General features: G+C 45.0%; 1 protein-coding gene across 5 annotated transcripts in view; it reads right to left on the reverse strand.

The window, feature by feature from the left end:
* The window catches only part of hnf4a (hepatocyte nuclear factor 4, alpha), a 148,882-nt gene that overhangs the window by 27,099 nt on the left and 109,125 nt on the right, over positions 1-12,658 (reverse strand). For 3 of the 5 annotated variants that reach the window (XM_052031093.1, XM_052031089.1, XM_052031091.1), the window contains exons 2-3: positions 9,467-9,641; positions 638-732 (exon numbers count right to left, since the gene is read on the reverse strand). In XM_052031093.1, the coding sequence (XP_051887053.1) occupies positions 638-732; positions 9,467-9,615 (244 nt within the window). In that variant the 5' untranslated portion in view covers positions 9,616-9,641. The remainder of the gene's footprint in view (positions 1-637; positions 733-9,466; positions 9,642-12,658) is intronic. The other 2 variants (XM_052031092.1, XM_052031094.1) reach the window with 1 other exon arrangement.

The raw sequence follows: 12,658 nt of genomic DNA on the forward strand, positions 1-12,658 counted from the left end.
ATAATTTGGCCCTTCTTGCCATGTTGGTGCTTTGATAGAGCTCAGATTTCCAGTTTCTGCTCTTTTTTTTAAATGTTCAATTACTTTAGTGGAGCTGACTGATTGGTCTCAATCCCCAGCTCTATATGCTTGCCATCCCTTAATCTAATTTCCATTCTCAAACACTGCATCGGGTCCTTTATTAAACATCAGCTAATATAATATTCCTGAAGTAATGAATCATGTATTGTATAGTTTTATTAGACCAACATTATGAAATTTGGTCACTCTGTGCTAACATGTTGCATCAATCTTATGATGTTGCAGATGGAAAGTTAACATGGATCCTTCAGTGTAAGCACTATCTCACCAGACAACTCAGCATTTAGTCATCTCTGCTGTTGTGAAACAGACAGTCTTGTGTGTGGTAAGGACATTACTTTCTGGTTGTTTTTCTGGAACCTAATTTCTATTGGTTATAAGTGGTATGGATTCCAACCTTTCCTTCAAATCATCCTCTTCATATAAGCAAATCAAGAGCATTGCCTGAATACAAAGCCTTCTGGCTATCTTCTTCTAACACTCATGAAATTCCTATGCAATGTAAATGTCTCATTATCAACAGACATTGCTTCATGTATACACTTAAGTTTCTTACCTTCCTTTTTCATCCCTGCACGAAAGCACTTTTTTAATCTGCAGTATCTACATTGGTTTCGTTTGTCCTTGTCTACAATGCATTGTCTGTTAAACCTTAAAGGGAACACACAAAAAAAATCACATTGTTAACAACTATCAGTCACCCATAACACAGTTAAACATATTCAAAGGAATGCGGACACAATGATTTTCTTTTTACATGTCACTAATCCACTTACTGTAAGTGTACAAATCTAACAATTGAAATAAATTATCACCAATATTTTTATTAGCACAAATAAACTCTCCCCAATCAGCAAGAATGAGACAGAGCCAGGAGCATGGCATTACATCTACTTTCATTTATATTTGCACTAAAATGAAATCATAGCCCCAATATTGTTTGTCTTTTAAATATTTTTATTTCATGGGAACAACAGTAGCATTCTTAGCACTTTGATTGCTGCTGAGTGATTCAGCATAACCTGATCATTTAAAAGTTCTATTGTTTCCAATATGAATTGTATTTAAAGTGGCATCCAATTAAAAGCTTTCAACCCGACATAACTAAATCATAGAGACTCAATTTTAATCACTCCCATACATTACAGGGTGCAGGTTTTCAGGTTGAGAGTATTCTTATCTGCTGTGACATGTTATGATTATGAGTGTGTTAGTTAATTTCTTGAGGGGAAATTAATTTCATATATGATTAGTATTTGGATTTGAGACACAGGAAAAGGAAATATGAGTGAACAAATAGTGTCGATCTTCAGGACTATTCCATCTACAAACAATGGGCCATTTATCCTTTTGTGTTCAGTCTGTATAACCATATCTTCTACCCATCTCTGTCAGGCATGGCACTTGACTGCGCTATGTACTTGTAAATGTAGGCAAATTTTTAAGGAATAGACTTGATTCGTAGCGAACCAGATGAGTATGTGGTGCAAGGATAGAGAAGCATGAACATAGTTACCAAATGCAAGAAACTGTAACTGTAGAGTATGTTCTAAAAAGATAATTTTAACCAAGCCCCACAAACCAACATAACTGTCTCCATATCAAAGACTGGAAATTGATAGCCCCACCCTGCCCAGTTTCTCTCTCCATCATAATTGGTGAGGGAAGGTCACAGCTGATGCCAGCTGCTGTGATATAATTTGTTGCAATTTCATTAACAGATTGTTTTCTCAACATTTTCACAATTTGGTCGGTGATCCTTAAACTCAATTACTCTTGTTCTGCAGTTAATAAAATTAGCAAATACTTTAATGACACCCAACAAAGATTGCTACACCATAGTGGGAAGTGGAAAACAGACACATACATGTGCAGTGAAGCTATGTGTTCTGAGTGTAAATGATGTCTAACTAACATGACTTGTTGCTCATCTTCAAGTACAGTACTGAGCTCTTATAGTAGTTACTTAGTAAAGATTGTATCTGACTATGTAAAGAAGATTAGCTGTTTAGGCCTCAAAAATGCACCCTCAGTAATGAAACAGCCCTGGGACTATTGAATCAGATGAGATGCTACTGTTTTCGAATGACAATGATAAACTTTTACACTGTCAAAGCAAAAGGAGCATTATGATATCCTTACTGCAACCTTACAATATTTCTTTTGTCATGCTGTATTTAGTTTACATGTCCTGTACAAAATTCATATTTTTTATATAAACTGTAGCGGTTGCTACCGCGGAATAAAACAAGACTCTACTCGGAGGATTGCCAAACAGAACTGGTTTATTTTCCCGCCTTGCGCGGGCCCTTTAAGGGAGAATGTTCCCGCCCAAAACAACCGGCAATGACCTAAGTCCTACGTCATCAGGACTTTCCCGCGCGTGGGTTCTCCCCGTCGCTCGGAAAGACGAGGCCCGCCGCCATCTTGGGCCTCGTCGCTCCAACGCCGCGCGACCCGACTGCCGAGCCGGTTCGCCCGACTAGACGGTGAGTCACCACACAACCCCCGCCCCCCCCCAGAACCGGCGAGACAGTCCCCAAGGTCCGTGGGCTGTGCCAGCTGCCGCTTAGGGGGGCGGCCTCTGCGGCGCGGCGTGGCAACCTCAACAGGCTGTTGCAGATCCAAATGGGCCGGTTTGAGGCGGTCCGCCGTGAAAACCTGTTCCCTGCCTCCAATGTCCAAAATAAAAGTGGATCCGTTATTCCGTATGACTCGGAACGGTCCCTCATATGGTCGTTGCAATGGCGCCCGAGGTGTGCCCCTGCGAACGAAAACAAACTTACAGTCCCGTAGTTCCTTGGGCTGGCTGGATGGGGCTTGACCGTGCCGTGAGGTGGGAATCGGGGCCAAGGCGCCAAGCTTCTCGCGCAGTCTTTGTAGGACTGCTGGGGGTTGTTCCCCTTGGTCCTGAAGGGCAGGTATGAAATCCCCGGGGACAACTAGTGGCGCCCCATATACAAGCTCAGCTGACGAAGTGCGGAGGTCTTCTTTGGGGGCAGTGCGTATACCGAGCAGGACCCAAGGCAGCTCGTCAACCCGGTTAGGACCCTTCAGGCGGGCCATCAAGGCCGATTCCAGATGGCGGTGTAAACGTTCCACCAACCCGTTTGATTGAGGATGGTAGGCCGTGGTGGTGTGCAGCTGCGTCCCTAGCAGGTTCGCTAATGCAGCCCAGAGACTGGAAGTGAATTGGGTGCCTCTGTCTGAAGTGATGTGGGCCGGAACGCCAAAACGTGAGACCCAAGTTGTGAGCAGCGCCCGGGCGCAGGAATCAGTTGTGATGTCAGTCAGGGGGGTTGCCTCAGGCCACCTCGTGAACCGGTCCACGATGGTAAGGAGGTACCGGGCTCCTCTTGAAACCGGCAGAGGGCCCACGAGGTCGACGTGTATGTGGTCGAACCTCCTACGGGTAGGCTCGAACTGCTGTGGTGGGACCTTGGTGTGTTGCTGGATTTTTGACGTCTGGCAGTGCGGACAAGTCCTGGCCCACTCACTGACCTGTTTGCGCAGGCCATGCCAGACAAACTTGCTGGCGACCAGTCGGACAGTAGATCTGATGGACGGGTGCGCCAACCCATGTACCGAGTCAAAAACGCGTCTCCGCCAGGCTGCAGGGACTATAGGGCGGGGCTGACCAGTCGCAACGTCGCAAAGTAGGGTCCGCTGACCTGGACCAACCAAGAAATCTCGGAGCTGCAGACCCGAGACTGCGGTTCTGTAGCTGGGCAGTTCGTCGTCGGCTTGCTGTGCGTCAGCTAGGGCCGTGTAGTCAACACCCAAGGATAGGTTGTGGATGGTTGGTCTGGAAAGTGCATCAGCAACGACATTATCCTTTCCGGAGACATGTTGGATGTCAGTTGTGAACTCGGAAATGTAGGATAAATGTCTCTGCTGACGAGCTGACCAGGGATCGGAGACTTTGGAGAAGGCAAAGGACAGAGGCTTATGATCGGTGAAAGCGGTGAAAAGCCTGCCTTCTAGAAAGTATCGGAAATGCCGGACCGCCAGATACAGCGCTAGAAGTTCCCGATCAAAAGCGCTGTACTTCAGTTCGGGTGGTCTAAGGTGCTTGCTGAAAAATGCCAAGGGTTGCCAGCGGCCTTCGAGTAGCTGTTCCAGTACCCCACCCACCGCGGTGTTGGACGCGTCTACCATGAGGGCAGTCGGGACGTCAGTCCTGGGGTGTACCAGCATCGTGGCGTCTGCCAGGGCGTCCTTGGCCTTAACAAAAGCAGCCGCAGCCTCGTCAGTCCAGGTGATGTCCTTGCCCTTACCAGCCAGCAGCGAGAACAGAGGGCGCATGATACGGGCTGCTGCAGGGATGAAACGATGGTAAAAGTTGACCATCCCCAGGAATTCCTGCAGGCCTTTGACTGTGTCGGGGCGGGCAAAATGGCGGATAGCATCCACCTTGGCGGGTAGGGGTGTTGCCCCGTCGCTGGTGATTTTGTGGCCGAGGAAATCGATAGAGTCAAGTCCGAATTGGCACTTGGACGGGTTAATCGTGAAGCCAAAATCGCGGAGGCGGGAATACAGCTGGCGGAGGTGGGAAAGGTGTTCCTGGCGGTTACGGCTGGCGATCAGTATGTCGTCCAAGTAAATGAACACCAAGTCCAGGTCTCGGCCTACCGCGTCCATCAGCCGCTGGAAGGTCTGCGCGGCGTTCTTAAGGCCGAACAGCATCTGAGGGAATTCGAACAGGCCGAATGGGGTGATAATCGCAGTTTTGGGGACGTCATCTGGATGGACCGGGATTTGGTGGTATTCCCTAACGAGGTCCACTTTGGAAAAGATGAGGGCCCCGTGTAAGTTCGCTGCGAAGTCCTGGATGTGAGGGATGGGATAGCGGTCCGGGGTGGTGGCGTCATTCAGCCTGCGGTAGTCGCCGCAGGGCCTCCACCCTCCGGTGGCTTTGGGGACCATGTGCAGGGGGGAGGCCCAGGGGCTGTCTGACCTGCGAACAATCCCCAGCTCCTCCATGTGACGGAACTCTTCCTTTGCCAGGCGGAGCTTGTCTGAAGGTAATCGTCGTGCTCGGGCATGAAGGGGTGGCCCTGTGGTAATGATGTGGTGTTGTACCCCGTGTGTGGGCCTAGAATTTGTAAACGAAGGTGCCAAAATCGATGGGAATTCGGCTAGGAGCTTGGCAAAATCGTCGCCAGAAAGGGAAATGGAGTCCAGGCGCGGGGCTGGTGGGCTGATTTCTCCCAGGGGATAGGTCCGGAGAGTGCTAGAGTGGACTAACCGCTTCCTTCGCAGGTCGACTAACAGGTTGTGGGCCCGAAGGAAATCGACTCCTAGGAGTGGTCGGGCGACGGTGGCAAGGGTAAAGGTCCAGGTAAAACGGCTGCCGCCAAAGTGTAATTGAAGCGTACGGGTGCCGAAAGACCGTATCGTTGTACCATTGGCGGCATTGAGTAGAGGACCTGGTGGCCTGTCACGAGTGTCGCGGCCTGTCGGGGGCAAAATACTGACCTCCGCTCCAGTAACAACGAGGAAACGCCATCCAGATTTCTTGTCCTGAACGAAGAGGAGGCTCTGTCGGCGGCCAGCCGCCATAGCCATCAGCGGCGGCTGGCCCTGGCGTTTCCCTGAAACTTGCAGGGTGGGCGGCATCGACGGGCCTCCGCACCCCACCTCTGATGGTAGAAGCACAACTGGTCACCTGTGTCGTCGTCTGCGTTCCTGGGGCGTGGCTGCTCGGTTGCTGGGGCCGGGCGAGGCGGGCGTTGGGCTCGCGGCCTGGTGATTTGACTGACGGACGAACCGCTCTCGCGCTTGGCCTTCCACAGGACATCTGCCCAGGCGGCCACCTCACGGGGGTTGCTGAAGTCGGCGTCAGCTAACAACAAGTGGATGTCATCGGGGAGCTGTTCGAGGAAGGCCTGTTCGAACATCAGGCATGGCTTGTGTCCCTCGGCCAATGCCAGCATCTCATTCATTAGGGCGGATGGGGATCTGTCCCCCAGGCCATCCAGATGAAGCAGGCGGGCGGCGCGCTCACGACGGGAGAGGCCGAAGGTCCGGATCAAAAGATCTTTGAAAGCCGGGTACTTATCTTCCTCCGGAAGCGACTGGATGAAATCTCCAACCTGGGCGGCTGTCTCCTGGTCCAGAGAGCTAACCACATGGTAGTACTTCGTGGAGTCGGAGGTGATCTGCCGAAGGTGGAATTGCGCTTCGGCCTGGTCAAACCAGACGCTGGGCCGAAGTGTCCAAAAGGTGGGCAGCTTGAGGGCCACTGCGTTGGCTGCTGTGCTGTCGTCCATTTCGCGGGTCCAAAAGCCGTTTGGACCGTCGGGGTCACCAATGTAGCGGTTGCTACCGCGGAATAAAACAAGACTCTACTCAGAGGATTGCCAAACAGAACTGGTTTATTTTCCCGCCTTGCGCAGGCCCTTTAAGGGAGAATGTTCCCGCCCAAAACAACCGGCAATGACGTAAGTCCTATGTCATCAGGACTTTACTGCGCGCGGGTTCTCCCCGTCGCTTGGAAAGACAAGGCCCGCTGCCATCTTGGGCCTCGTCGCTCCGACGCCGCGCGACCCGACTGCCGAGCCGTTTCGCCCGACTAGACGGTGAGACGCCACAAAACAAATAATTATTTCAGCACATTTTTACGGCAAAGATTCTGAATGAAATTTTACAGTTGTGGTTCTGTGCTGGGTAGATGGAATTTTATTCTTGTTTTCCCAACTTGAAACGTAGTTGTAGTGGAATAAAAATTAGTGCTAATCATTAACAGAGTGGGAATGAAGGGAAAAAAAATCTGTAGGCATAATTCTTTAGAAACAAAGACCAGTCTTTGTAAAAATCCCTGGTTGCCTTGGTAGAGATTGTTCGGTTATTGAAATTATCCACTGTTTTATTTCATCGACATATCATAAAGATGTTATCAATGGAAATTTAACAAAAGTGTCCATCTTTGGCTGGTACCAAATGCTACAGTGGCTCCACTTAGATCACAAAAATCTGAACACAAACATCCTCTTAAATTGGAGCTTATGTTTATTTCTCATCTGGCAGGGAAATTTTATGAGCAGACAGGTTAATAGATGTCATGCAACGTTCATCTTAACCAAGGCCATTTACATTTCACTGAACAGAAATTTCTTCAGGTGGGCATTTTTGAGGGTATATAATTTATTCCCTGTTTTGGGTGTCTTGACTCCTGATTCACCTTTGCATTCTTTGGCTTCAGAAAGTAATAAGTTAGTCAAAGAGGAAATAACTAATCTTTTAGGAATTCTGAATATAATTAAATGTAGTCAACATGGTTTTATGAAAGATAAATCATGTTGGACAAATCTGCTTGAATTCTTTGAAGGACATGACAGGGAGAGTTGATAGAGGGGAACCTGTAGATGTGGTGTATTTAGATTTCCATAAGGCATTTGACGAGGTGCCACATAAGAGGCTGGTGTTTAGGTTAAGAGCCGAAGCTATTGGAGGAAGTGTGTTAGCATGAATTGATAACCAACTGTCTCATAGAAAACAAAGTTGGAATAGATGGATTCTTTTCAGGCTGGAAGGACATAACTGGTGGAGTGTGTCAGGTTTCTGTTTTTGGCCCTCAATTGTTTATTATTTACACCAATGACCTGGAGGAGGGAACAAAATGCAAGTTTTCCAAGTACGCTGATGATAAGAAAATAGGCAGAAAGGCATGTTGTGATAAGGACATTGAGATTCTGCAAAGAGATACCGATATACTGAGTGACTGGGCAAAAACCTGGGAAATGGGGTTCAATGTGTGGAAGTATGAGGTCATGCACTTTGATAAGAGAAGTCAAAAGGTGGATTATAATCAAAATGGAGAGAGACTGCAAATGAGACTGCAAATCAGAGAGATCTAGGTGTTCTCATGCATGAGGTAGTCCAAAGGAGATTCACCAGATTACTTGCTGGGATGAGAGTGTTGTCCTGTCAAGAGAGACTAGATGGTTTTGGTCTGTATTCCTTGGAGTTTAAAAGAGTGAGAGGTGACCTTATTCAAACATAGAAGATCCTAAGGGGGCTTTATCCAACTGTTTGTTAAAAGTTTCAGAAGGAGCACTCCACTCTGATGCAACTTCTTTGTTAGCAGCTAAACAAGAAAACGTGTTACTTTTCCACAAAGTACATGAAGAATTTTGGGATGTGTAAAATTGTGTTATGTTGTAATACACAATATATGTCTCTTGCAAAAGTCTCCCATGAGATTGCTTCTTTCAATTCCATCCATGCTATATCTGGATTGTATTGATATAAAACTTCATCATGAACATTCTCTTCCAGGTAACACTGCAGTAGCACAAACAATTTTGAGACTCCTTCTTGATCCACAAGAATGACCAGAAAAGGTGCTGCAGAAACCAGAACTCAAATATTTACTTGCAGTTGGAATAATTGCTTTGGGGGCTGGGTAGGGGAGGAGAAGAGGTGGTTTTTGTACAGAAAACTGAAAGCAAGACTACTTTACCATCCACTAGTACCCCACATTATCTGTGGGACAAGGAATGTCCCCACCACTCCACATCAGTCTAACATCTGCTAGACTTTTATCATTCTCTGTATAAATTGATCAAATTGACTGTAAACTGTTTCTCACAGGTAGTGACCTACATTTCTGCCCTTCTCCCACACACAGTGATTAGACAATTATTTTGTGATAAATTAAAATTGAGCAATGTATAATACTGCACATTATTATCCTGTTATAATTCAAATCAGACAGTGTGAATATAATCTCAGAAGCAGTACAATACTGAGGGAATACTAGCAGTGCTGAATATATGAGATGTTAAATCAAGCTACGACCTATTCTCTCAGATGACTGTAAAAGATTCCACATCACTGTTTTGAAGAGGAGCAGGAGAGTTTTCCTTGGTGACCTTGTCATTATTTATCCCTCATTAATATAATATTCCTCATTATTGTAATGATGTTTTCCTGGAGACTGTTGTGCACGGATTAGCTGCCACATTTACTACATTTCAACAGTAACATTATTTCAATATGTATGTAATTGGCTGTAAATCGCCTTGCAAGACCTGAGATTGAAAAGATAACACAAAAATTCTAGTCTGTCAATCTGTCCAGACATTGTAGCAACAGCTCAAATGTTTAATATTAACATCAAAATTCCTGTCATACTATATTTACATGCAGTACTCTCTTCAAATAAGTGTACATAAGGATCACCAAGAAACTGTAAAATGTAACTAGCAATAGGTTAGAACAGCAAAAGCTCTTCCTAGCTTTTCACAATGGTGAGATGTAAAGAGTTTGCAATGTGCTTGGATTAAGGCCAAAACGGGGAATTACTTGAACACAAATGACTTTTGTGAAGTTTAAAGAGAATGAATTTTTCAACCTAGTGAATTAGTTCAACACACTTTACCTGCAAGAATACATATGATTTTTTCGGACACTTCGTCTGAAGAAGCCTTTGCAGCCATCACAGCTGGAAGCACCATAATGTTTTCCTGTAGCTCGGTCACCACAGATTGCACAAAGAGCACCGACCGCAAGGCTGTTAGACACATTCATGTTGGTGGCTTCAGTTGGAGATGTCTCTAAGAACAATAGAAATAGATACTTTTAAAGGGAGTTCAGTTGCTCTTAAAAATGAAAGAAGAATGTAGTTGAAGGTAACCTTGACTTGGACATTTTGATGGTCACCATCCATGCCATGATGTTCTGGCCAATACTTGGAAGCCAAATAAGAGTAGAACATATACAGTAAACTGTAGAGCACTAAGGAATGTTGATGTCCATGGGGGTTCATGTCCATAGTTCCCTTAAGGTGGCAACACAGGTAGATAGGATGAAGAAGGCATGCTTGCCTTCAGCGGTCAAGGCATAGAATATAAAAGTGGGGATGTTATATTGCAAATTTACAAAACACAGGTTAGATTGCACTTGGAGTATTGTTGCAGTTCTGGTCACCATACTATAGGAAGAATGTGATTGTGCTGGAAAGAGTGCAAAGGAAATTCACCAGGATATTGCCTGTTTTGGAGGACTTTAGTTATGAGGAGAGATTGGACAGGCTAGGCTTGTTATCCCTGGAGTAACAGAGACAGAGGGATGATCTGATAGAGGTATATAAAATTCTAAGAAGCATAGATAGGGCAAGGAGTTAGAATCTTTCTCCCATGGCAGGGGTATCAAAAACAAGAGGACATATGTTTATAGTGACAGGGAGGATTTTCAAAGGGGACTTGAAACAGGCCCTTGAATAGGCAAGGTACAGCAGGATACGAACTCAGTGTGGGCAAATTGGATTAATATAGATGGGCAAAAAGGTCAGCCTGGACATGATGGGCTGAAGGGCCCATTAAAGTGCAATACATCTCTATGACAATGACTCTATAAAGGGTGTTAAGTGAAACACTATGGCTTTCTGGTGATACAAGGTCAACTGTCTGCCCTATGACGAGTCAATGTCATTCATTTTGTAGGCCTGAACTAATTTTGAAGATCAGTCCAGTTGCAATTTGAGCCCATGTCTTCTGAAGAGAAACCCGGTACTCTAAAGTAATGACCAGTTTATTTTAGAATAATTTTGAAACTTATTGCAACTTGCAAAGAAATGCCTTGCTTCTTCTCTAAAAAAAATCGATCGAGTTACACTAAATGTAGGGTCACATCTCACTAGAGTGGGGCACTTATGCATGGTAACATGCGTTTCCCAAAAAGAGTTAACGAGAACAAAACTAACAAGTGGAACATAAATGAACTGAAATCCAGGACCAACTAAATAGGCAAATCATTAGTGGGAGGTGGGGGAATAGTGCTGATGGAACCTAGGGAGGAAGCTGAGAGGACATGAAAGTTATTGTGAAGGAATCAGAAGGACAATTTAGGTGTTCCTATTCATGTACGGTAGCAAAACCAACAATAGCATTTTTAGACTTTTTGTTTCCAACGTGTAAAATAATGGAATCAGTTATCAGGAATAAGCTTGAGGATCATGGAACATTACAGCACAGTACAGGCCCTTTGGCCCACGATGTTGTGCTGACATTTTATCCTGCTCTAAGATCTATCTAACCCTTCCATCCCACAGAGCCCTCCATTTTTCTATCATTCATGTGCCTAAGGGTCTCTTAAATGTCCCTAATGTATTTGCATCCACCACCTCTGCTGGCAGTGTGTTCCACAACACCCATCTCTCTGTGTAAAAAACTTACCTCTGACATCCCCCCTATACCTTCCTCCAATTACCTTAAAATTATGCCCCTTCATGTTAGCCATTTTCACCCTGGGAAAAAGTCTCTGACTGCCCACTCGATCTATGCCTCTTATCATCTTGTACACATTTCAACCTCCTTCACTCCAAAGAGAAAAGTCCTAGCTCGCTCAACCTATCCTCATAGGACATGCTCTCCAATCCAGGCAGCATCCTGGTAAATTTCCTCTGCATCCTCTCTAAAGCTTCCACATCCTTCCTATAATGAGGTGACCAGAACTGAGCACAATACTCCAAGTGTGGTCTGACCAGAGTTTCATGGAGCTACAACATTGTCTCATGGCTCTTGAACTTAATACCCTGACTAATGAAGGCCAACACACCATATGCCTTCTTAACAACTCTATCAACTTGCATGGCAACCTTGAGGGATCTATGGATGTGGAGCCCAAGATCCCTCTGTTCCTCCACACTGCTAAGAGTCTGCCATTAATCTTGTATTCTGCCTGCAGATTCGATCTTCCAAAGTGTATCACTTTACACTTTTCTGGGTTGAACTCTGTCTGCCACTTCTCAGCCCAGCTCTGCATCCTATTAATGTCCTGTTGTGACCTATAGCATCCTTCTACACTATCCATAACACCACCAACCTTCATGTCATCTGCAAACTTACTAACCCACCCTTCCACATCATCTAGACAATAAGTTAGAAAACACCAGTCTCTCAAATATAGAAAAGGGGAAGATCAAGCCTGACCGAAATTAAAGGAATTCACAAGTTAACTGTGGAAAACCCTGAAAAATGATGCATCCACATTCTATTAGCCATTTTACAAAATCCTTCTTTAGAGCCATTGAAACCTAAAGATATTGGAGTAATATATGTATAAATTGGCTAAAATCTGAGAAACAACTGTCACTTCGATGTAGTGCAATATAGCACTGAACAGTGCTATATATCCTTCCTCAATAATGTTAAACTTATGATCTATTGACCAAGCATCACCCCTCCATTTCAACTCAGAAATGCGTATTGTGGAATATCTAAACAACAAGCAGTCTGAAGGAAACCTGAAACTGGTTTCAAACATAAATAGAATATGAACAATTTAAAATTATATTAAGATTACTTCCAGTTTAATTCTCTACTTTATTATCAGTTATGAAAGATACCTGGTATTATGAAAAATAATAAAACTAAAGTAACCATATAAAAATAAAAACACATTAAAAAACTACAAGAGAAAGGTAGGGAGAATGGTTAAGTCAATAACATCTGGATGTGGTCATAGAAATTGCCATGAATTATCAGACTGGTCCAGTTGACTGCAATGCAGGCTACACGTGAACTTTGTGCTGCCTACCCATTTCAGTGATTTCTGTATTCATTTACAATGT

Source organism: Pristis pectinata, chromosome 16 (assembly GCF_009764475.1).
Source record: "Pristis pectinata isolate sPriPec2 chromosome 16, sPriPec2.1.pri, whole genome shotgun sequence".
Taxonomy (NCBI): Eukaryota; Metazoa; Chordata; class Chondrichthyes; order Rhinopristiformes; family Pristidae; genus Pristis; species Pristis pectinata.